This window comes from Hyperoodon ampullatus (assembly GCF_949752795.1).
Source record: "Hyperoodon ampullatus genome assembly, chromosome: 1".
Taxonomy (NCBI): domain Eukaryota; kingdom Metazoa; phylum Chordata; class Mammalia; order Artiodactyla; family Ziphiidae; genus Hyperoodon; species Hyperoodon ampullatus.
Window position 1 is genome coordinate 66,656,584 of NC_136914.1, and position 26,123 is coordinate 66,682,706.

Genomic DNA, 26,123 nt, shown 5'->3' on the forward strand with positions numbered 1-26,123 from the left:
TCATGAAATCACCGGGGCGGGGGTGTGGGCGGACAGGGAGTGTGTCACAGAATATGACCATAGCTCAAGTGGTAGACACGTTAGTCAGGCCTAGTGAGGCTGGGAATAATGACATCAAAAGGATGAAATCTACACTGACACATGGTTCCAAGTTTTCCAGGCATTTTTTTTAGGTTTCTCTCTTTCATGTGACTTGTGGCCATAAATTACCATTGCATCAATTTTGACTATCCAGTTTGGACTTATTTTTTTCCAGTTTGGGTTTTGTAAAAGGCAAGATATGATTAACACAAGCATGCGTCACTCCGGAGTTTGAGAAACTGCCTGCTAGCATCTCTCTCTCTCTCTCTCTCTCTCTCTCACACACACACACACACACACACACGCACACACCCAAGAGAAACACTGTTTCTCAAGGATCATGACAGGTGAGTGTGAGAACAAGAGGGACACGGATGCGGGTACCTGATGGCCTTGGAAGCGTTGATGATCTCTTTGATGCGGGGCACACCCAGGGTGATGTTCATGGAGGCCACCCCCGCGAAGTGGAAAGTCTTCAGGGTCATCTGGGTGCCCGGCTCGCCAATGCTCTGGGCACAGAGTGCACCCACGGCAGAACCTGGCTCCATCTGTGCCCTGAAAGGACAAGGTAGGGATGAAAAATCCAGTAAAATTGCTAAGGAGACGGGGATGAAATGTACAGCATGGGAAATACAGACAATAATGATGTAATATCTTTGTATGGTGGCAGATGGTAACGAGGCTTATCGTGGTGATCCTTTTGCAATATACAGAAATATCGAATCGCTATGTTGTGCACCTGGAACTTGCACAGTGTTGTAGATCAACTATACGTCAATTAAAAAGAAAAAACCAGGGAATTCCCTGGCAGTCCAGTGGTTAGGACTCCAAACTTTCACTGCCAGGGCTCGGGTGGGCCCAGGTTCAATCCCTGGTTGGGGAACTGGAAGTAAGATCCTGCAAGCCTCACGATGCAAGGGGGGAAGAAAAGGGGGGCCAAAAAAGACAAAACCAAAAACTGCTGGGGAGGCTTCTGATTATCTCCTTTCAACAGAAAAAATACAGATGCCATCAGGGCCAGGAAGGAATTGGCAAGGACCCAGGCTAGGCTTGTGATAGAGGAAGAACCTGGCACAAATCAGTTACAGGTGCAGATGAGGGGACGTGGTGCTCAGAGGGGTCCGATGATGACAGTGAATACTGAGGGGCTACCGGTGGTCAGCGTGGGATGACTGGAGAAGATCTAAGAGCTCTGCTAACAAATGGTACTGAAGGTGGACAGAGCAGCTGGCAATTGCCAAATATATCGGTAGTTTCTCTGTGGGGAGAGGGCAGTCGGACATTTCTTTGCAATTTTTTCACATCTTGGAGCACCCAGCCTGTCTACCCACTGGAGTCCCTAGGGAAGTGGTGACAGAACCTGCTCAATGCTGGCAGTCAGTAAACGGTGTGGGTGCAGGATTTTGTTTCCTGGGGAAACAGGAAGCATACAAGAGACCCACGTGACTGCCTGGCAGTCTAAGACAGTTAGCATCCTTACCTCATGTACTTGTCCCTACACGTCTCCAGAAACTTTTCTATTTGGGTGGGGGTGATCCGGTCCAACTGGTACAGCACCCGGGGCTGGAAGGAAAAAAGCCAAGTATGAGTCAGGGGCTGGCAGCAACGGAAAATACCTCCATGTCCTGACACATCTGGGAGGGCCGTTACCTCTGTTGTGCCGTTATCGTTGATGCCATATTTATCTCGGGTTTTCTTGATCTTCTCAGACACCTCCTTAACGAATTTTTTTATCTCCTGAAAGATTACACAACAAACATCAGATACATATTTCTCAGCAATTTGGATGACATGATTCGTTTTGTAAACTTCACTAACGTGACGAGTCCGTCCTATTTTAGTGGCAGCTAAATATGACACTGTAAAGGGTACGAAATGGATACAGGTTCTATTACAAAATGTTTTTCCAAGGAACACGACACACCATCCACACCCTGGACACATCGTTCATTGGTTTAGTGTTTCTAAGGCCTTTTTACTCTGATGATGCTTCATATGTATAGAGTGAAGGCAGGATAGCCTTTCCCACTTGCCGCCTTCTCTTCTCTCCCCTGGCACACCCTGCTGCCCACATTCACGCAGTCCAGAGTAAGTACAATTGAACCACTTGTACTTTTAGTCTCTAGATTGATAACTTTTTGAAGTTTCTTCTGCAGTTGTTCTGGTCAATTTAAATACTACAAAGTATGGTTTTGTAGACACTGTACATTTCAAACACTTGCCTTCATTTCCAAGGAAACACTCCCAAGTCCCAGCTTTGTCTCTGACACCCAGCTCTGCATTGGTCCCCCATCATGCTCCCTTCCCCCACATAGTCAGAACTTTGTAAGGTCTCCAGGAAACCACTCTCAAAGCTGGAAATGAAACATTGGCAAATCTGCTGTTCCCATTGTATTTAAGAACAGCACTCTACACCCCCGGACGATGACAAAATGGAGCAAGAAAAAGGTGAAAAGTACATCGCGTGGAGGATCCATAGGGCACGGCTAGAGATGACAGGCCTAAGTTTTCTGGAAACTGCTCTAAGGTGAAGACCCATCTGCTTTAAAATTTATAGTGTGTCTGTGAAATGAACCCAGCCTCAAGGTCACTCCTAGAACCACGATCAGCTAGCATCTCCTCTCGGGGAGTTCTCACAGAGGTTATGGTACGCTTTGATGAACCACACCCATCCGTCCTGCTGCCAGGGGGTCAGCACCGTGGGACTGACTCTTAGGGCACTTCTCAGGTGAGCTAATGGCACACCCCGTGCAGCGGCAGTGTCCTTCAGAGGCTGCTCACCAGCTGCTCTGGTTTGATCCAGGGGAGTTTTTGAGAATATGGGAAAGGGTGGATAGACTGCAATTCCCCTCAGCAGCCCTCAAGGGAATATAATTCCCCTCAGTGGTTTTGGACAAATTGTGAGGGCACTCTGGCCAACTACAGGCATCCAGCTGCTCCGCGCGGTAGGCTGAGGGCAGATCCACACACCCGGACGGACCAGTGGGCGGGCCCGAGGACTGGATGCATGCTGTAGTGGCTGCAAAGCCTCACGAGGTCTTGATTCTTGATTCTTGATTCCGAGGCCGGCTGAGGGGAAGTGCAGTCTATCCACCCTTCCTTGTCTCCCAGGAAGACCAGCATGGCTTCCCAGAGTCTGCTCAATCTATATCACATAGTTGAAAACATCACGGGGCATTTCAGTTTGTCTCCTAGGAGCCCAGGTGATCAGGGGGCTACGTGGGTGGTTTCAAAAAGCAGACTGAACAGAAGCCCACTTTTGCAAAAACAAAATCCTTTAATGCAGGGGTCCCCGACCCTTGGGCCACGGACCGCTACCAGTCCGCGGCCTGTTAGGAACGGGGCTGCACAGCAGGAGGTGAGTGGCAGGCGGGCAGGCGAGCGAGCGAAGCTTCATCTGCCGCTCCCCATCGCTCGCATTACTGCCTGAACCTCCCCACCCCCGTCCACGGAAAAACTGTCTTCCACGAAACTGCTCCCTGGTGCTGAAAAAGTTGGGGACTGCTGCCATAAGGCACCTACAGAGAGCTTAACACTTAACTAGCCAGGTTTTATCCTAACACTGCAAAAATAAATCTCTTTAGCCTCCCCTAGACTAACGAGCAATTTCTAGTTACTATCTTTTCTGAAAGCAAACCACTAAAACTTCTGAGGCCCACATGGTCCATGTCCACAAGCTCTTCTTAGTCGGCTGCCGCCCAGCCTGGCAAGCTCTCCCTGTGGGGCGGCAGGGCACTGGCCCCATTGCTCCAGAGCAGAGGCCACTCGGGCTGAATAAGGTCAGGGGCTTGGCCAAGACAAGAGGCCCCTCTACAAAGTCAAATGCCTTCTCCACAGTCTGCTCTCAGGGCAGGGGTTTTCTGCAATGTCATCTTTGCCCACGGGGCATTTCAGTTTGTCTCCTAGGAGCCCAGGTGATCAGGGGGCTACGTGGGTGGAATCCACCACACCTTGGCCGCCCCCTGCTCATGAACACAGGTTTCCCATGACTGTCCTTGTTGGTCAACTCTCTTCATTGACAAAGCGTGGAAATACGTGGAGGGTTACCATGCCGCTCAGCCATCATTCTAGGCAGAAAAGACTTTTATTTAAGAAAGGACTTTTACTAATTTACAAGAACTTGAAAATTCTCAAGAGACTCTTTAAAGAGAAACTCTCCAGGCTTACTGATTAATTACAGGTTTGAGGCCACGTTTTCAGATACAGTTAGTTATTACAAACCACGGGTGGAAATTAGAACTGGAGAGGGCAGTGGGACAATCTCTCCTGGTGTGGCTCTGCCTAAAACTGTGAATCTTCAGAAGCGATAATACCCACTTCCACTTAATTTTTCCCCTGTATTATTCAGTTTTAAGAGCCTCCTTTACATGGGTGACGTCCTCCCTGAGCCTACTTGTCTAGCTGTGGTTGTGTCCTCTAGGGTGAACTTCCGAAAGCCTTCTTGAACCAGATGTTGCCATTCGATTGCCAGGTGTTCAAGGCACAGGCTAACCAGATGTTGCTGTTCGATTGCCAGACCCCAAGGCCAAGCAGACCAGGGCGTTTTCATCTGAGAAACTCCACACACATGAGCAGTCAAGAGCACACACCTCAAACCATTCCCCAGCTCAGGTGCTGGAAAGGACAGTTTTCAGCTGCCACCCACGTGGACATGCTTCTGGTGGCTTTGCTGAAAGGAATGACTTCCCTTACACAAGAGTTAGGGCAGATATTCTGGAAGTTAGGTTAAAAGGAAAAAAGCTCACTTTTTTTGGAAATGAAAACTGAAATAAGCTACTAAGAATTCAGCTGGACCAACCCATGCATACTAAGGGAACTCAGAACACGGCAGCTGGCAGGCAGTTAATCACACAACTGACCAGCAGCTAACTCTCACACTCAGTCCACAGTGCGTCTGTGAGCACAGCTGTCGGCCTCTGGCAGGGCCAGGGCTCAGCACCACCCAGGAGCTGCCTCTGTCTCCTCGGCTCTGACACGGGCCATGGCTGGACAACATTTCAGCAGCTCAGAAAAATCTGCTCTGGCCAGTGGATTTTGGACCCTCTTGGCAAATCTGAGCCCAGATTGTGAGCCACGGGAGGGCGAGGACATGTTCAGTCACCTCTGTGTCCCTGTGATCTGTGGGGCGTACAGCACGAGGGGATGGCTGAACAAGTGCTCACTGAACCCACAAATGCTGCTGGTCAGGGGGTTACCATCAAACCGCGTCTAAGACAAGAAAAGACCAGTCCAAAGTGATGAACAGGGAAGCCCTGTTTGCCAGAACCGGGACAGAAATCTGTGGTCCCCGGGCCTGGCAGACAGCTGGGGTGCAGCAGAACTACTCCTCCACGCTCGGCAGCCACAGCACGTAAGCACATTACCTCGTTATATTTCTCATAGCCTGTCTCAGTTAAGGTCTTCAAGGAGAAACAGAAACATAAAAAAGTAAATATAATCGCGAAGAAAAATCAAATCACACTTCTCATTTGTTACTTAAGAAAAAAAAAAAAGAAAAAGAAAAGCGGTGAAAAAACAAAACCAAAACAAAGGCACTCAGCCTAGCCAGACTCTTAATTTTAAATATCTTAAGATCTGGAAGAGTCTCTTTTTCACCTTTCACATCTTGTCATGGGGAAGAACGGAGTGAAGCGCTTTTAACTGAAACATTCTTATTTATGTTTTTTACTATTTTTATTTTTGATATACTTCAAGGGATACATTTGTGCTATATTTGAATCACCAATCAGTACACAAAGGGAACCAGGTACTGATTCCTGTATCCTTTTGATTTTTGTTTTGGCCACACTGCTTTTGATCATAACCATGATTATAAACAGGAAGGAGCAGGTCAGTGAAATAAAAATGAACCAAAAAAACCTTATGAGGATATCAAGGTAACAGGTCCCTGGAAGAAAATGGAAGGCTGACTCTGTGCATTTCTAACCCATGTTACAGTAAGAAAAAAAACAATTTAAAATGATAATGGTATTAAGTAAATGCTATGACATCATTTATTGTATAAGACACAATAAATGGCATTAAAACAATGCTACTACTATTACAAATGATTGGGATTCAGAACAACCAAGGAAGGAGATGGCCCACAGGATGAAAAAGTGGGTTGTAGGGGGTTGACAGGGACAGGGTTAAAAAAAAAATCAGTTCTCTAACTAAAGCATTTTCCTTCTACCAGGGAAACACTTGCGCAAAAGACAAACTAAGAAAGACATGAGATAAATTCTTTATGTTGACTGCTGAGACGCTGCCTGGGCCAGTCTTAAATTTTTTAACAAGAAACACTCTTACATAAACACCCCCCCCAGCTTATAAAGTGCACTGCTGGCACATGGTGAACAATTCCTTGGTGACAGCAGAGCCGGGTGCATGGCCCCCACGGAGCTCACCTGCAGGAAGCTGTCCTGGCAGCAGAGAAACTCATTCTTCTTCGTGATGGACTCAGCGGCCAGGAGCAGCTCATTCTTACTGAGAGCAGGCTCGCTCTGGCACGGGAAGACGGCCTTGGGTATCAAAAGGAAACAGAGTGATGTGGGGGGCAGTACTGGAGGAAGGGATTTACAAGAGACAAAACAACCTCACTCAGAGTGAGCTTTTAGCAACCTGTGATGTTTTTTTCTTTCGAAACAAATTGTAGACTCTATCTTTTTTTTTTTTTTGTGGTACGTGGGCCTCTCACTGTTGTGGCCTCTCCCGTTGCGGAGCACAGGCTCGGGACGCGCAGGCTCAGCGGCCATGGCTCACGGACCCAGCCGCTCCGCGGCATGTGGGATCCTCCCGGACCGGGGCACGAACCCGCGTTCTCTGCATCGGCAGGCGGACTCCCAACCACTGCACCACCAGGGAAGCCCTAGACTCTATCTTTAATATGAAGGTGAAAACGGGATAAACTGATACTCCATCTTACACAAAGGCTTGTGGGCTATTCAGTGGGTATCATGCCATTTCTCCCCAACCTTCACCCCACCCCAGATTTGCACTAAAATCACAAATTGTTGTTTTTTAAAAAGAGCCCAGGGCTTCCCTGGTGGCGCAGTGGTTGAGTCCGCCTGCTGATGCAGGGGACACGGGATTGTGCCCCTGTCCGGGAGGATCCCACATGCCGCGGGGCGGCTGGGCCCGTGAGCCATGGCCGCTGAGCCTGCGCGTCCGGAGCCTGTGCTCCGCAACGGGAGAGGCCACAACAGTGAGAGGCCCGCGTACCGCAAAAAAAAAAAAAAAAAAAAAAAAAGAGCCCAAAATTTCAAGGGTGAAAATATTCCCCCACCTCCAAGCTCATGGGGTTTCTCCTAAAGTTTTAATGGTTGCACATCACCCTCATGGACGGACCAGTCTGTATCTGACCTGTCCTCCACTGATAGTCTGTGTCTGCTATAAACAATTCTGGAAGAACATTCTTGGCACATTTAGATCATTTTTGTAGGGCAAATTCCTATAAGTGGAATTTAAATGTTGGTCAAAGGCACCCACATTTAAATTCAGATCAGTGTTGTCCAGCTATCTCTCAAAAAGATTGTTCTAAATTATACCCCCAGTTAAAGTGTGTGAAATGTGCCTGCTTCTCCATACCCATGGCTTTAACACCGTCCCTATTACACTTTACTAGATACAGACAAGAAGACAAAGCCCTCTTCTATTGGCATTTGATTACTACCAATAATTAGACTTTGAAATTGAGAAACTATTTTTCCTTTAATACTTGGGGGAAATTATGCAAAGGAACACAAAAAGAAAAATATTAACTCAGTGGTTGGGTAGATATGACAGCATTAACTGTGTGCTATGCCAAAGGGCACCTCCATTCTAAAGAACTGGCCTTGAAAACACTGACAGATATAATGCTAAATCTTACTTTGATGTTGTCCAGAACTCTTTTAAACTCCAAGGGTTCATCTTTTCCCTCCATGGCTGCAGGATCTAAGCCATCTCCCCCGTAAATGAACTGGATGATATCGCCTGTAGAGCTTCGGACTGTCAAATCATACTGTGAGCAAAGATCTTCAAGGGACTTTACGAGCCTCCTCTAAAGTAAAAGGAGGAGAGGAGACAAAAGCTCAGCTGCTCTGAGAAGACTAGTCACACATACAGAGGTTGAGATTTGCAACTCTGAGTTTCAAGGTTACCAGCGCTTTAATCACATAAAAACATTTTATTAGAAATCCCTTAAAAAGAGTCCCCTGACTGCAAGAACAGGCCCACAAGGGCCTCACTAGCCTGTGCAGTGGGATTTAGAATATGCTCCAGCCTCCAGGACTTCAGTGTTTTAGAATACATGCAATTTAAACCCCATCACCCCCGAAGGACTCTGAAAACACTGTTTTCCTAGGCTGCTTTGCCTTCCCTCTCTGTCTCCCTAAGGTATAAATTAATGCAATTGCTTTGCATTTCTAAACACAACTTAATCCAGGACCCCCGTGGACTTCAATATGAATTACAGAGGATCAGGTGCAGGCCACCTTCTGGGACAGAGGGGGAAGAGAGAACAGGAATGGCACTGCTTTTGAACCAGCAGGCAGCAGCGATTTCTCAAGTCTGCTTAGGGAGAACCTCCCACCAGCAGAACACTCCAGCCAGCAATGTGATGGGGGCTCAGGGAGTTAAAAAGAAAGAAATCTTCCTCCAGGCAACTTCAAAACAAAAATCCCTCATGCCACAACTAATTTGTTCTAGGCTAACACATTGCTCTGGGAAAGCCATACTCTCCACTTCAAAAAAGGTAAAGACAAAAAATAAAGTCAACAGACATTTGGGCAAGAGTGGTAAAAGCATTTCACAGGCTGTTAGGTTTCTGACAAAAGCAGCACACTCCAAAGCTAAAGGGCAATTTCCCATCAAAAGATGATTAAAAGGGAAGCAGTTATCAGTAATGCTACAGGAGGTCCAGACGAGGTTATGGAAATAGGTGTGTACTGACTCAGGTCCATTTCGCCCTCATCAGTCTTGTGTGCTCTAGCTCACTCATTCGCATCTCTGGTTTATCAGTCCTGGTTTCCCAGTATGCAAAGGGCCGTGCTTCTCAGTCCACGGTTGGGGAGAAAAGGGACATAAAGCCACAGCAGTTCATGGCCTAGCAACTTGGATTGTTAACTTCATCATGTGTTGTAAGTAGATAAATACATCAAAAAATTAAAAACAAACAAACATAGATTATGGAGTACAGAGTAGAAATGAGATTAGACACTGGTGAGAAATCCTTTCCTTGTGGTCTTATGGAAGAACAAGGTAGGATGTGTTTTCACTCCTCTGACATCAGGGGTCCTTCTGCGGCAGTCTGAGAAGCACAGGCATAGAGGAGTGTCTAGCTCAGCCCTGTCCCCGGAGACTACTATCTTACACCTGTACATACAATGGAGAAAAAGCCAGCCCTCCAAGTGTGTCCAAGCCCTCCTGTGGGCACTGGAATAGGTTCTTGGAGTTCCTTGGAGTGATAATGATAATGGGTTATATGAATAGTTGCACAGTGAGAAGCAGAGCCCTCTCAATTTGTAATCACGAGGTAGGTACTGTCACCCCACCTCCGTGTATTAGGAATCAGAGGCTCAGTGCGGTTCGATGACGTGCCCTGGGATGCACTTGGGTCCATGCTCTCCTCCAGCAATGCTTTGGTACATGTGGTTCTGGCCTGGTCTTCATCATTTGAAGGACACTTTTGATTTGGAACATACTACCTTTGTATGTTGTTTATTTCTAGGGTACCCTATATCTCTCAATTTTTCCTTTTAAATACCAAGACTGGATAAATTAGAGCTCAGGTACAAAATAAGCAAACACTCAGCAGTCAAGATCTGCAGACCCTATCCTGCTTCATTGCTAATGGCCTACATTTCTTCAGGTTACCTGCATGTATCCTGTTTCAGCTGTCTTCACAGCTGTGTCAACCAGACCTTCCCGGCCAGCCATCGTGTGGAAGAAAAACTCGGTTGGTGTCAAACCTGAATAAAAGCTGTTAGCCACAAAGCCTTTGGCAGCTGGGAGCTAAAGAGAGGTAGGAAAAAAAGAAAAATCTAACAAAAAAGTTCAAGATCCACAATTCCAAAGCCCATTCAAATCAGAAAATGCCTCAACTTTAGACTATAAATACCCACCCAATGCACTCTCATGTTTTATGCCCTTTCCTAAAGGAGAAACAATTTAGCCCAGACCATCCTTACTAGAGACAAGGAGGGTGAGGCCCCAGCCAGGGTTGGTGCTGGTGCCACTGGCAGCCAGGTGGCTCGTGAGAGAGAAACCAAAGCTTGGGCTGCTACCCCTAGACCAGGGAGGCAGCTACCAACCTCGGTTCAGAGGGCACCCTGCTGATTGTGACAGCTTGCCCCTCACCTGGAAAACGACTCCTCCCAGGACACCCTTCCTGTGGGCCAGACCTGTCCACCTCCAAAACATAACCGTGTGCTGCTAATGTTTATGGGGATTCAATTTTGGGCTGTTGAAAATATTCTAAAATTAGACTGTGATGATGATCATACAACTCTGTGAACATAATAAGCTGCTGAACTCTACACTTTAAATGGGTGAATATTGTGATAAATGAAATGTATCTCAAAAAAAAAAAACCTGTAAAAGAAACAAACATATATAAAACACCATATGAAATTCCAAATGGCCTTTGATCTGGATAGGTCTGTGTTCCTTGGAGGACAACTCAGATGAACAGGCTAACCTCCTGCTTCCCTATTTCATTTAAGGGGCAGCTGGCATTTCTAGGCAGGCACCATCTACTCCGAAGTCTAGCACTGGATATCCCTGGTATCTCTTCTAAATTGGTCAGGCTTTGACTCTGAGCCAGATAAGCATAGTCAGGTACCACTCCAGTGACCAGCTGGCTGCCTGACCTCTAGTGATTTCTGGTCTTGGGCAGAGAACCTGAGTTGTTCCTGAGGCCGCCTGATACAGAGAATATCTGTCCATTCTCAGTACAGTAGTCCTATCTCCCCAGGAGGGGCTGGACAGAAATCCTACAGTTCCACTGGGCAGGTACAGCTGGGGCATCTCTGCTTCAGTGCAAATAACAGCTGACTCCATCCAGAATTTACTAAGTGACCAAATCTGCTCTAAGTTGTGCTCTGCTGACACTAGTGTCCAGACCACGAGGGCCAATGGAAACCAGAAGTCATTTACAAGCAGAGTTTAAGAATTCCAGAGAGGAAAACTTGGAATTTCCTGGTCGTTTTACATGTTCACTGTTTAAAAATCCTTACACTTTTATGTAAGTGCCCCCCAAGTAAGCATACAGATTGAATGCACATGTATGATAACTACACATTTTGAACACTTAAGGTAAGTTGGATGGGAATCTGAAATCCACCCTCTTGGTCCAAACTCAAGTTATACAGCTCGAGTTTAACAAGGCTCCTTCTACAGGACTCAAGTTTGGGTTGCAGAGGGAATAACCCCGAGCGGCTGCCACCCTTACACACCAGCTCCAGGAGCCCCTTGGTTGGCAGCCCCAGAGCTTCCGTGACTCTCTTCTGCACTGCTGAAAGTTGTCCTTCAAAGTTCTGCCTCATCTGCTACTGCTTACCTTTGAGTGTTTTTCAAAGTGAGGCAAGGACCTGTTTTCAAAGCCATCTGGCACTCGAGAGCCACTGATGGCTTGCTGTCCCACACAGGCAATCATCTGTGATATGTTAATGAAGGAACCTGGGGAAGCAGGTCAGGAATGTAACATTCATTTACCAAAATGACATTAAATGAAGCGCAAGCAGATCTGTGGGATAAAACAGGAATACGTGGCACAGCCCCCTATCCTCAACAAGTTCATAGTCTAGGGACAGTAAAAGTCAGAACTAGAGCAACACAGGGTAGAGCTGTCAGTAACACAAGAAAAGCTGAGCAGGGCTAGAGCTGCTCAGGGGTGAACGAGCACTTTGGGGTTGTAGGAAAGACTTCCAGGGGAGTCTTCCAGAAGGCAGCGGCAACCAGCTGGACATCTGGAGGACATTATGACTTAGACATAGAAGACGTGGGGGAGGAATTCCAAAGTGGGTGGGAGAGTGGGAACCGAAGACACAGGATAGGAGTGTGGGGTATGTACCAGGAGCAGGGAGTAGGAGAATATGGGGTGAAAGGCAGCAAGATTAAAGAGACTGGACTTTATTCTGTCAAAAATTTACAGAAACAGGAAAAGCAGGAGGTTCTGAATTTGAGTGCAGTATCATGAAACCTAATGCTTTTAGGTTATGGCTAACTATGACATTTAAGTGTTTTTAATTATCATCCAACACATTATTTTAAAAATCCACAGGTTTTCTTTCTTTTCTTTAAAAAAGAACATCAAGTTTACTCAAAGCACCCTCAAACTCAGAAACCCACACACATGACCAATGTTTCTCCAAAGGAGTTAGACTTCTAAAAATGCAAATAATTAAGTCTCTTTCTCTATGTATTATTTAAAAAACTTCAGGCCTTTATGAACAAAAGGCCTGAAGTTTGTTTTTTTTGAAGCGCAGCTTGTGGGATCTTAGTTCCCTGACCAGGGATTGAACCCGGGCCCTGGCAGTGAAAGACTAGAGTTCTAACCACTGGACTGCCAGGGAACTGCCAGGCCTGAAGTTCTGACTCGCATTTCCTAGAACACAACCAGCCAGCCCACATGCAGCGCAGTGACAGCAGCAGCTGGAGGGGGGCACTCACCTTTAGAGCCGCACAGAGCCATGGTGAGGGGGCTGTTGCTCTTATCCAGCTCCCGGAGGCAGGCGCTGCCCGCGTGGTCACGGATCACAGACAGCTCCTTCAGGATCAAAGCCTGACAGGAGAAAGGGAGATGCGTGGTGGCTCTGTGATAACCGAAGTTCAATAAGACGTTTAAGGAAATGTGAAGAATTTCAGCAAGATGTCAGATTCCCAGCAGATAAAAGGTTTCAGAGCCTTAGAAGACCAAGATGCCCTGTCTCTGCAGACTGACATCTTCCACAGGCTGCCATAATTGGTGTGTAAGGAAAAAACGATCAGTAACAAAACCTTGGGAAATTCTTTAAACAGCCAATAAAGTACAATGTGCTTGCTTGGCTTTGTGTACAGTACCCTATATGGCAATGTATCCATATATATGTTACTGTACATACTCATGCATGTGTATACTGTGTCTAACAAGTATAATATCTTATACTTTATAACAAATTATGTAATATGTAGTAAAAGAGAGTTGCTTGTGCTATTTGTAAAATTTGTCTCTCTGCTAAGAACACATTTGAATTACCACCATTTAAGCATGTTGTGGGGTGACTCTATAGGAATATTCTAGTCCATGAGCTCATCCAGATTGTCATCTCTCAACTCACAACTTACAATGCTGAAGCAGTTAGGAGTCATGTTTCCATTAAAAATGAGTGCAGCTGAGGCCTCAAGTAATTTTCTATGTGAGAAACACTCATTTCTCTCTCTCTCTGTTTTTCTTTAAGAGTTAGTGAGATTAAGAATGAGCTAAATGCCATCCACCAGAGGGCAGACAGCAGAAGCAAGAAGAACTACAATCCTGCAGCCTGTGGAACAAAAAGCACATTCACAGAAAGATAGACAAAATGAAAAGGCAGAGGACTATGTACCAGATGAAGGAACAAGATAAAACCCCAGAAAAACAACTAAATGAAGTGGAGATAGGCAACCTATCAGAAAAAGAATTCAGAATAATGATAGTGAAGACGATCCAGGACCTCAGAAAAAGAATGGAGGCAAAGATCGAGAAGATGCAAGAAATGTTTAACAAAGACCTAGAAGAATTAAAGAAGAAACACCTGGAAGAATTAAAGAGCAAACAAACAGAGGTGAATAATACAATAACCAAAATGAGAAATACACTAGAAGAAATCAATAGCAGAATAACTGAGGCAGAAGAATGAATAAATGAACTGAAAGACAAAATGGTGGAAATAATTGCCGAGGAGCAGAATAAAGATTGAAAAGAAATGAAGACAGCCTAGGAGACCTCTGGGACAACATTAAATGCACCAACATTCACATGATAGGGGTCCCAGAAGGAGAAGAGAGAAAGAAAGGACCTGAGAAAATATTTGGAGAGATTACAGTTGAAAAATTCCCTAACATGGGAAAGGAAATAGCCATCCAAGTCCAGGAAGCACAGAGAGTCCCAGGCAGGATAAACCCAAGGAGAAACACGCTGAGACACATAGGAATCAAACTGACAAAAATTAAAGACAAAGAAAAATTATTGAAAGCAACAAGGGAAAAATGACAAATATACAAGGGAACTCCCATAAGGTTAACAGCTGATTTCTCAGCAGAAACTCTACAAGCCAGAAGGGAGTGGCATGATATACTTAAAGTGATGAAAGGAAGAACCTACAACCAAGATTACTCTACCCGGCAAGGATCTCATTCAGATTCAACTGAGAAGTCAAAAGCTTTACAGGGGCTTCCCTGGTGGCGCAGTGGTAGAGAGTCCGCCTGCCGATGCAGAGGACACAGGTTCGTGCCCCGGTCTGGGAAGATCCCACATGCCGCGGAGTGGCTGGGCCCATGAGCCATGGCCGCTGAGCCTGTGTGTCCGGAGCCTGTGCTCCATAGAGGGAGAGGCCACAGCAGTGAGAGGCCCGCGTACCACAAAAAAAAAAAAAAAAAAAAAAAGCTTTACAGACAAGCAAAAGCTAAGAGAATTCAGCACCACCAACCAGTTCTACAACAAATGCTAAAGGAACTTCTCTAAGTGGGAAACACAAGAGAAGAAAAGGACCTACAAAAACAAACCCAAAACAATTAAGAAAACAGTAATAGGAACATACATATTGATAATTACCTTAAATGTGAATGGATTAAATGCTCCAACCAAAAGACACAGGCTCGCTGAATGGACACAAAAACTCGCTGAAAGTGAGGGGATGGAAAAAGATATTCCATGCAAATGGAAATCAAAAGAAAGCTGGAGTAGCAATACTCATATCAGATAAAATAGACTTTAAAATAAAGAATGTTACAAGAGACAAGGAAGGACACTACATAATGATCAAGGGATCAATCCAAAAAGATATAACAATTATAAATATATACACACCCAACAGAGGAGCACCTCAACACATAAGGCAAATGCTAACAGCTATAAAAGAGGAAGTTGACAGTAACACAATAATAGTGGGGGACTTTAACACCTCACTTACACCAATGGACAGAAAATTAATAAGGAAACACAAGCTTTAAATGATACAAGAGACCAGACAGATTTAATTGATATTTATAGGAAATTCCATCTGAAAACAGCAGATTACAATTTCTTCTCAAGTGCACAAAGAACATTCTCCAGGATAGATCACATCTTGGGTCACAAATCAAGCCTCGGCAAGATTAAGAAAATTGAAATCATATCAAGCATCTTTTCCGACCACAACGCTATGAGATTAGAAATAAATTACAGGGGAAAAAAACAGAAAAAACACAAACAGATGGAGGCTAAACAATATGCTACTAAATGACCAAGAGATCACTGAAAAAATCAAAGAGGAATTCAGAAAACATCTAGAGACAAATGACAGGGAAAACACGACAACCCAAAACCTATGGGATGCAGCAAAAGCAGTTCTAAGAGTGAAGTTTATAGCAATACAATCTTACCTCAAGAAACAAGAATCTCAAACAAACAATCTAACTTTACACCTAAAGGAAACAGAGAAAGAAGAACAAACAAAACCCAAAGTTAGCAGAAGGAAAAGAATCATAAAGATCAGAGCAGAAATAAATGAAATAGAAACAAAGAAAACAATAGCAAAGATCAGTAAAACTAAAAGCTTGTTCTTTGAGAAGATAAAATTGATAAACCTTTAGCCAGACTCATCAAGAAAAAGAGGGAGAGGACTCTAATCAATAACATTTGAAATGAAAAAGGAGAAGTTACAACAGACACCGCAGAAATACAAAGCATCCTAAGAGACTACTACAAGCAACTCTACGCCAATAAAATGGACAACCTGGAAGAAATGGACAAATTCTAAGAAAGGTATAACCTTCCAAGACCGAGCCAGGAAGAATAGAAAATATGAACAGACCAATCACAAGTAATGAAATTGAAACTGTGATTAAAAATCTTCCAAGAAACAAAGTCCAGGACCAGATGGCTTCACAGGTGAATTCTATCAAACATTTAGAGAAGAGCTAACACCCATCCTTCTCAAACTCTTCCAAAAAATTGCAGAGGAAGGAACACTCCCAAACTCATTCTATGAGGCCACTATCACCCTGATACCAAAACCAGACAAAGATGGTACAAAAAAAAAAAATTACAGACTAATATCACTGATGAATATAGATGCAAAAATCCTCAACAAAATACTAGCAAACAGAATCCAACAACACATTAAAAGGATCATACACCATGATCGAGTGGGATTTACCCCAGGGATGCAAGGATTCTTCAATATATGCAAATCAATCAATGTGATACACCATATTAACAAATTGAAGGATAAAAACCATATAATCATCTCAATAGATGCAGAAAAAGCTTTTGACAAAATTTAACACCCATTTATGATAAAAACTCTCCAGGGCATAGAGGGAACCTACCTTAACATAATAAAGGCCATGTGTGACAAACCCACAGCAGACATCATTCTCAATGGCGAAAAACTGACAGCATTTCCTCTAAGATCAGGAACAAGACAACGATGTCCACTCTCGCCACTATTAGTCAACATAGTTTTGGAAGTCCTAGCCACAGCAATCAGAGTAGAAAAAGAAATAAAAGGAATACAAATTGGAAAAGAAAAAATAAAACTGTCACTGTTTGCAGATGACATGATACTATACATACAGAATCCTAAAGATGCCAAGCAGAAAACTACTAAGAGCTAATCAATGAATTTGGTAAAGTTGCAGGATACAAAATTAATGCACAGAAATCTCTTGCATTCCTATACACTAACAACAAAAGATCAGAAAGAGAAATTAAGGAAACAATCCCATTCACCATTGCAACAAAAAGAATAAAATACCTAGGAATAAACCTATCTAAGGAGGTAAAAGACCTGTACTCAGAAAACTATAAGACACTGATGAAAGAAATCAAAGATGACACAAACAGATGGAGAGATATACCATGTTCTTGGATTGGAAGAATCAATATTGTGAAAATGACTATACTACCCAAAGCAATCCACAGAGTCAATGCAATCCCTATCAAATTACCAATGGCATTTTTTACAGAACTAGAACAAAAAATCTTAAAATTTGCATGGAGATACAAAAGATCCTGAAGAGCCAAGGCAATCTTGAGGGAAAAAAACAGAGCTGGAGGAATCCGACTCTCTGGCTTCAGACTATACTACAAAGTTACAGTAATCAAGACGATATGGTACTGGCACAAAAACAGAAATATAGATCAATGGAACAGGATAGAAAGCCTAGAGATAAACCCACGCACCTATGGTCAACTAATCTATGGCAAAGGAGGCAAGGATATACAATGGAGAAAAGACAGTCTCTTCAATAAGTGGTGCTGGGAAAACTGGACAGCTACATGTAAAAGAATGAAATTAGAACACTCCCTAGGACTTCTCTGGCGGCACAGTGGTTAAGAATCTGCCTGCCAATGCAGGGGACACGGGGTTAATATCTGATCCGGGAAGATCCCACATGCCGCGGAGCAACTAAGTCCATGTGCCACAACTACCGAGCCTGTGCTCTAGAGCCCGCGAGCCACAACTACTTTGCCACAACTACTGAAGCCTGTGTGCCTAGAGCCCGTGCTCCACAACAAGAGAAGCCACTGCAATGAGAAGCTCATGCACCGCAACGAAGAGTAGCCCCTGCTCGATGCAACTCAAGAAAGCGTGCGTGCAGAAACAAGGACCCAATGCAGACAAAAATACATAAATAAAATATATAAATTAAAAAAAAATAAAGGAACACTCCCTACACCATATACAAAAATAAACTCAGAATGGATTAAAGACCTAAATGTAAGAGTGGACACTATAAAACTCTTAGAGGAACACATAGGAAGAACACTCTATGACATAAATCACAGCAAGATCTTTTGTGACCCACCCCTAGAGTAATGGAAATAAAAACAAAAACAAACAAATGGGACCTAATGAAACTTAAAAGCTTGTGCACAGAGAAGGAAACCATAAACAAGACTAAAAGACAACCCTCAGAATGGGAGAAAATATTTGCAAACAAAGCAGCTGACAAAGAATTAATCTCCAAAATATATAAGCAGCTCATGCAGCTCAATATTAAAAAAACAAACAACCCAATCAAAAAATGGGCAGAAGACCTAAATAGACATTTCTCCAAAGAAGACATACAGATGGCCAAGAGGCACATGAAAAGCTGCTCAACACCACTAATTATTAGAGAAATGCAAATCAAAACTACAATGAGGTATTACCTCATACAGGTTAGAATGGGCATCATCAGAAAATCTACAAACAACAAATGCTGGAGAGGGTGTGGAGAAAAGGGAACCCTCTTGCACTGTTGGTGGGAATGTAAATTGATACAGCCACTATGGAGAACAGTATAGAGGTTCCTCAAAAAACTAAAAATAGAATTACCATATGACCCAGCAATCCCACTACTGGGCATATACCCTGAGAAAACCATAATTCAAAAAGACACACGCACCCCAATGTTCATTGCAGCACTACTTAGCCAGGTCATGGAAGCAACCTAAACGTCCACTGACAGATGAATGGATAAAGAAGATATGGTACGTATATAGAATGGAATATTACTCAGCCATAACAAGGAAAGAAATTTGGTCATTTGTAGAGACGTGGATGGACCTAGAGACTATCATACAGAGTGAAGTAAGTCAGAAAGAGAAAAACAAATATCGTATGCTAATACATATATATGGAATCTAAAAAAAAAAATGGTCATGAAGAACCTAGGGGCAGGACGGGAATAAAGACGCAGACCTACTCGAGAATGGACTTGAGGACATGGGGAGGGGGAAGGGTAAGCTGGGACAAAGTGAGAGAGTGGCATGTATATATATATACACTATGAAATGTAAAACCGATAGCTAGTGGAAAGCAGCCGCATAGCACAGGGAGATCAGCTTGGGGCTTTGTGACCACCTAGAGGGGTGGGACAGGGAGGGTGGGAGAGAGATGCAAGAGGGAAGGGATATGGGGATATATGTATACATATAGCTGATTCACTTTGTTATAAAGCAGAAACTAACACGCCATTGTAAAGCAATTATACTCTAATAAAGACGTTAAAAAAATGTGGTATATATATACAATGGAATATTATTCAGCCATAAAAAGGAAAGAAATTGGGTCATTTGTAGAGACGTGGATGGAGCTAGAGACTGTAATACAGTGTGAAGTAAGTCAGAAAGAGAAAAATATCGTATGTTAATGCATATATGTGGAATCTAGAAAGATGGTACAGATGAACCAGTTTGCAAGACAGAAATAGAGACACAGATGTAGAGAACAAACATATGGACACCAAGGGGGGAAAGCAGTGTGGGGAGCGGTGGAGGTGGGATGAATTGGGAGATTGGGATTGACATGTATACACTAATTTGTATAAAACAGTTAACTAATAAAACAAATTTAAAAGGAAAAAAAAAGAATGAGCTAAATGTATGTATAAAATAGATAACTAATAAGGATCTACTGTATAGCACAGGGAACTACTCAATACTCTGTAGTGGCCTATATGGGAGAATAATCTAAAGAAGAGTGGAGATATATATATACATATATAACTGATTCACTTTGCTGTACACCTGAAACTGATACAACATTGTAAATCAACTATACTCTAATAAAAATTAAAAAAAAAACAAAAAGAATGAGTTAACTGTGAACACCTCACACAACACTGATTTCTGTCTGCTTTAAAAAGTTAATTTCATCAGAAAATTTCTTACTGTTCAAAAAACCTTTCTTCTCTGCTTAGGTGAATTAAAGCTCTGAGCCCCAGGCTACTGGGGAGGCAGAAGAGAGCCAGGCAAAACCCTGGTGCAGGCAGACTGCTGAGCCAGGCTGCTTCAGAGAATATGCAGGACTCTCAGGCAACTCTGACTCTGACATGTGCTGCTCCAGTTCTCAGCTAACCTAGCTCCAAATGTGAGAGGGCAGCAGACTGGTATGTGACTCTCAGACAGGAATTATCCATGTCTCTTTCAAAGACCACCCATTCAAAGAGCTGTGGTGTCAGTCTCTAGCCACAGGATGCTGGAAATAGGAAGGGCAGAGGCACTGAAGTACCAGGTACAGAAGGGGCCCAAGCGCGATGCTGGAACAAGAGCAGCCCCATGTGGCCAAATGAACAGATGCCCGTGTTTTCACCACCTAGAACGTGAAAGCTGGAAGAGATCTAACGGATCTAACGGGAGGCCCTCCCCGCTTTAGAACACACACAAGCTGCACAGCACGGAGATGGGCTAAAGCCACTGCCTTTCCTTCCCATTCACCTCTGCTCCTTCTCTTCAGGACCTACAGCGCCACCCAGTGATGAAGTGGCTAAACTGACCCGAACAGCCAGACTCACCTCCAGGGTCTCCTCAGCAGTGCAGCCAGGCTGCTGCTGCAGCTTGCCTGTGTTCAGGGCTTCAATGTACTCATCACATTTTTTGTAGCCAGCATTCAGCAACTCATACTTGGCCTTCAGCAGTCCTTGGCCAGGTGTGACGTCACCAATCCCAATTGAGAATCCACGGTTAGCTGCAGAATAGTTGCCCGGGAGAGCAGGAAGAGAGAGCCATGGATGTTAGTCAACCTGCTGCACAGAAACAAGTTTATACCTTCAGAGAACTTGTTACAACCCAATTAAACAAAATGTTCCTGTATCAGCCTCTAGGTAGTTATGCAACAACGACTAAGACTCACTAACTCCTCTGAGACCTCACAACCTACAGTGATGTCCCAACTAACTACACTATAAAGCAGACAGCCACTAAATAGTAAAGAGCGCCTGAGAAAGCCAGCTATGGAAAGTGGGCCATCTGACTGCTGGTTCTCAGCATTGCAGAGACCTCTCTGCCCCGACTCCCTTTATCAGAAATTATTATTCCGAAATACAGAGACTAAGAAACAAATGTAAACTCCACCTTTGATGGAACTATACAGTAATCCTAACCCTAATACCTGCCTACGAGAGGCTACTGGCTTAGTAGGGTGGGGAAGGGGATGTGTGAAAGTGGCTGCAGAAAGGAGGGCCACGAGTCTGGAAAGTCTCAGAAAGAAAATCCTCAGGTTCTGTGGGAGGTAATATAGGTGCTGGAAACAGGGAAACCCAGTGGAAAGTTTGTACAGGCATATCTTGTTTTATTGTGCTTCACAGATATTGTGGTTTTTAAAAAATTGAAGGTTTGTGGCAACCTTGTGTTGAACAAGTCTAAAAGCACAATTTTTCCAACAGCATCTGCTTACTTTGTGTCTCTGTGTCAAATTTCGGTAATGCTCATAATATTTCAAACTTTTTCATTATTATATTTTTTATGGTGATCTGTACTGTGACTACTATGACTCATTGAAGGCTCAAATGATTAGCATTTTTTAGCAATAAAGTATCTGTAATTAAGGTATGTACATTGTTTTTTAAGACACAGTACTATTGCACACTTAACAGACTATAGTATAGTGTAAACAACTTTTGTAACTACTGGGAAACCAAACAGTTCATGTGACTTGCTTCATTGTGGTATATGCTTTATCGTGGTGGTCTCGAACTGAACCTGCAATGTCTCTGAGGTCTGCCTACAAGAAATAGGCCCCAGATCCTTACGCCTGTGGGAGACAGAGTGATAGAGAAGGTGTATTTGGGGATCAAGAATAGGAAGCCTTAAAAAAAAAAAATTAAAAGAAGGAAAGAAAAAGAAAAGAACTACCAGCAAGGGACTTCCCTGGTGGCGCAGTGGTTAAGAATCTGTCTGCCAATGCAGGGGACACAGGTCCAAGCCCTGGTCCGGAAGATCCCACATGCTGCAGAGCAACTAAGCCTGTGTGCCAAAACTACTGAGCCTGTGCTCTGGAGCCTGTGAGCCACAACTACTGAGCCCCCGTGCCACAACTACTGAAGCCCATGAGCCTAGAGCCCGTGCTCCACTACAAGAGAAGCCACTGCAATGAGAAGCCCATTCACCGCAATGAAGAGTAGCCCCTGCTTGCCACAACTAGAGAAAGTCCATGTGCAGCAATGAAGACCCAATGCAGCCAAAAAAAAACACCAAAAAAAACCCAAAGAACTACTGGCAAATAAGAACAATGGTTGGGTTGGAAATTAAATATATGATAGTGAAAAAACTTTTAAAAATCAACAGTTGTTACAATAAAATTGAATCCAGAAACAAAGAAATGGACAACAGGGAAAATCAGAGAATCAGTCCAAGAACTCTACTAGACAATGAACAGAAATTCAAAAAGAAAGAACAGAGAAAGTAAAAGGGAGAAAATGATCAGAAAAAGTACAAGAAAATATCCAGAACTGAAGGACACAAGTTGCAGATTAAGAGAGCTTATACAGTGCTCAGTGCAATGAGTGATAACAGACCCATCGCAAGGTTGTGTCATTGTGAACTTTCAGAATGCCAGAAACAAAGAGGAGTCTCAAAGCTTCCAGAATAAAAAGACAATTCAGGATAAACAACAAGGTCCTAATGTGTCTAGCACAGGGAACTATATTTAATATCCTGTGATAAATCATAATGAAAAAGAATGTTAACAAAATAGATGTATGTGTAGAACTGAGTCACTGTGTTGTACAGCAGAGACTGGCACAACGTTGTAAATCCACTATTGCTTCAATTAAAAAAAAAAACACAATTCGAATACAAAAATTTGGGAATAAGAACGGAAATACACTTTACAGCAACCCTTAAAGCTAGAACAGAGTAGAGCAATCCCGTCAAAATTCTCAGGGAAAATAATCTTCAGTCTAGAATTCTAAACCCAGCCAAAGAGTCAAGTATAAGAGTAGACTAAAGATGTTTTTGGGCATACAAAAAATCTCCTGGCCTGTGGTATGTTCAAAGCATCAGCAAGCAAAGGTAATAGAATAGTGCAAGGATGGTAGAGAAATACTGAGTAACCCTGTAGGGCTGAACCGTGGAAGACCCAGAGGGTGATAGTCTTGCACAGGTACCTTGGAAGCAGCCCGTGAAGGGCCATTTAGGTAACAATCCTATCTGTTGGGCATTAGGGAGCTACCATAGCTTTTGAGAAGAGAACTGAAAAGCAAATTCAAATCTGTAGCCAAACTAGTCAGTATCAAGTTAATTTCATTAAGAAAAGCATAAACAGTTTAGCCTGGAGTAAGTATCCTTCTCTTTGTGTGTGTTTATGTGTGTGGGGCAGGGGGATGAAACAATAAAAGAAACCCCTGAAACACCAATAACTTCTAGCAATAAAACGAGGATGCTGAGATACTCACACAGGTAGACAGGGGCCAGCCTGGCGAGCCGTGACATCGCATCGGCAGCTTCGTTCTGCCCCCAGTCTCGCAGCAAAATGTAAAAAATATTGTTCTTGGATCCTGATCCCAGCGTTCCTTTGTCCATGCTGCCAGTCATCAGCTCGCTGTTCTGGATAGTGACGTCTGGAAGGAAACAATGATTATGGACTTATACAGACAATTATTACTTTGCCTCATTCCAAAATGAATTTGAGGCAGTTGAGAAAATTTGTTCTCGTATTAAAAGTTAAAGCAGAACAGATATGCTCTTAAAAAATTTTGTTTTGAGGGGGAAAAAAAGAGAAATCTAGGAACTTCTGAAAAGCATGAAAGGTCTAGTTAGTTACCCTATAGTCCTAACTCTGAAAGGTACTAGTTGACACTCATTGTCTTTATCCGTGAACTGTGGATGACAGTATCAAGCTCTTGCCATCTTGATGTCGTGGGGATGTTCTGAGCATCAATTCAATCATGTACAACGAAGTGTTGTTTATAAAGCACTTTGTTATTTACCTAAGACACTGAAGACTAACAGTGGCACCATCATGAAAAGCCTAAACAACAAAATGAAATTTGTATCTAGAAACAAACAAAACACAATCTAAAACAAGAAGCCAAAATACGTTAAAGACCAGAGAGGATATTTTCAAAAGAACGGTTATAAACCTGGGGAAAAAAAATCAGTGCTCTTCAAAACATTTATTCTTCATCATGAGACAGCAGAAAACCCTTGACCTTCAGAGAGACTCTGCGGTTCAGTTCTTTAGTACAGAGCTCTGCAGATCCACTTCTCATCACTAGGCCTTGCTAGCAAAACCCATTCTAAATCAGTGCTACTCAATGAAGCCTGCTGGGGAACTGCCTGTTAGCAGCCTGGGACCCAGAAAGTAAATGCTGCCTGAACAGCATTGGTGTGTGGACCACACTTTGGGCTGAATCAGTCTAGGGGACTCAGATGGCTCGCATTTAAATCCTCTCACTGTGAGAGTAGCACTGACATATATACACTACCAAATGTGAAATGGATAGCTAGTCGGAAGCAGCCGCATAGCACAGGGAGATCAGCTCGGTGCTTTGTGACCACCTAGAGGGGTGGGGTAGGGAGGGTGGGAGGGAGGCTCAAGAGGGAGGGGATATGGGGATATATGTATACATTCAGCTGATTCACTTTGTTGTACAGTAGAAACTAACACATTGTAAAGCAATTATACTCCAATAAAGATATTAAAAAATAAATAAGTAAATAAATAAATCCTCTCACTGTTACACCTGATCTTCACGTTATCAAAACATCCATTGACCAGGTGAGGCAGGTTAAAAAAATTAGCTTCGGGGGCTTCCCTGGTGGCGCAGTGGTTGACAGTCCGCCTGCCAATGCAGGGGACGCGGGTTCGTGCCCCGGTCTGGGAAGATCCCACATGCCACGGAGCGGCTGGGCCCGTGAGCCATGGCCGCTGGGCCTGCGCGTCCGGAGCCTGTGCTCCGCAACAGGAGAGGCCACAACAGTGAGAGGCCCGCGTACCACAAAAAAAAAAAAAAAAAAAAAAATTAGCCTCTTCAGTTATACTTTTTAGTCACACTTTTAGACAATGAACATGTTTTTGGATATAAAATAGTAAATTAAATGCCTTAAATAACGAGACCTTTGTACAGCAAAAAAAAAAAAAAAGGAAGAAAAAAGAATTTGCATTAATTGGTAGAAAAGAGTCTCAACCGAGACAAAATACAAGAAGAACATTCTAATCATTGGGTTGGTCATGTGTCTACACGATCTCTACCTTTTAGAGAAACACCGCCTGCATTTCCCTGAAGAACAAACTTCCTGCCTAAGGCTATAGAGAAACTTGTGATTTGCTGGCTAAGCGAAGGTAACTGTTGGCCACTTGCTTTCCTGACCCCCAGCCCCACCCCATTGCTTTAACTCACAGGAATCATTGACACAGAGGTCTTCTCCTTTGCCACAGTACTGCTTGCCCTTGGTTCGGAGGTTGGCCCTCACTGGATTGTCATCGCTGGGTCTGAGGATGACACTGAAGATCTGCTTTCCCGTCCACAGGGTGACAGGCTGAAGGAGGAAAGAAGGCCAGAGCATCGGAGGGCTGAGCTTGGTCTCAACCACCCTTCATGCAAATGAGGCAAGATGGTACCGTGGTCACACACCAACCGGGCAGCAGCATGCGTACACTAAGGCCACTGGTGCGTACACACACACACACACACACACACACACACACACACACACACCCCTGTGTGTGTACACACACAGCTCCTGCACAAACCTTTAATATTGTAGGGGGTGGGAGGCGAACTTTAATTTTCTCATCCTTGCCCACCAATATTGAAGCAATGATCTGGCAAGCCTTGGCTCGGTCAAAGAAAGTGTCCTTAAGAGTGAGGAGATAGGCACCTGAGGAAAGAAAAGCAATGAAATTGTGAGAAAAATCATAAGGTTTCAATTTTAAAATAAACGTGGACTATTACTAAAAGAGTGAGGTAAAAGTAAAACCCAGCTGCTTCTTGGCTTTATCCTCCAACTAGAATCCAACCTCCAGAGGGAAAGCGACTTTGTTTTACTCGCCGCCATGGCCCCAGCACTTAGAAGATAAAAATGCCTTGTGTATGGCAGGAGTTCACTGAATAACCAACCAATGCAAAATATCTCAAGTAGGTTCACAATCACA

General features: G+C 43.7%; 1 protein-coding gene across 1 annotated transcript in view; it reads right to left on the reverse strand.

Moving 5' to 3' along the window:
- POLR3A (RNA polymerase III subunit A) overlaps positions 1-26,123 on the reverse strand; it is a gene marked incomplete at both ends in the record, with an annotated part of 50,367 nt that overhangs the window by 6,848 nt on the left and 17,396 nt on the right. Inside the window, 12 exons of the mRNA XM_079717352.1 lie at positions 466-636; positions 1,562-1,644; positions 1,732-1,818; positions 6,468-6,581; positions 7,931-8,101; positions 9,916-10,053; positions 11,600-11,718; positions 12,712-12,823; positions 20,542-20,714; positions 23,422-23,586; positions 25,369-25,507; positions 25,722-25,849. Of these exons, the coding sequence (XP_079573478.1) occupies positions 466-636; positions 1,562-1,644; positions 1,732-1,818; positions 6,468-6,581; positions 7,931-8,101; positions 9,916-10,053; positions 11,600-11,718; positions 12,712-12,823; positions 20,542-20,714; positions 23,422-23,586; positions 25,369-25,507; positions 25,722-25,849 (1,600 nt within the window). The remainder of the gene's footprint in view (positions 1-465; positions 637-1,561; positions 1,645-1,731; positions 1,819-6,467; positions 6,582-7,930; positions 8,102-9,915; positions 10,054-11,599; positions 11,719-12,711; positions 12,824-20,541; positions 20,715-23,421; positions 23,587-25,368; positions 25,508-25,721; positions 25,850-26,123) is intronic.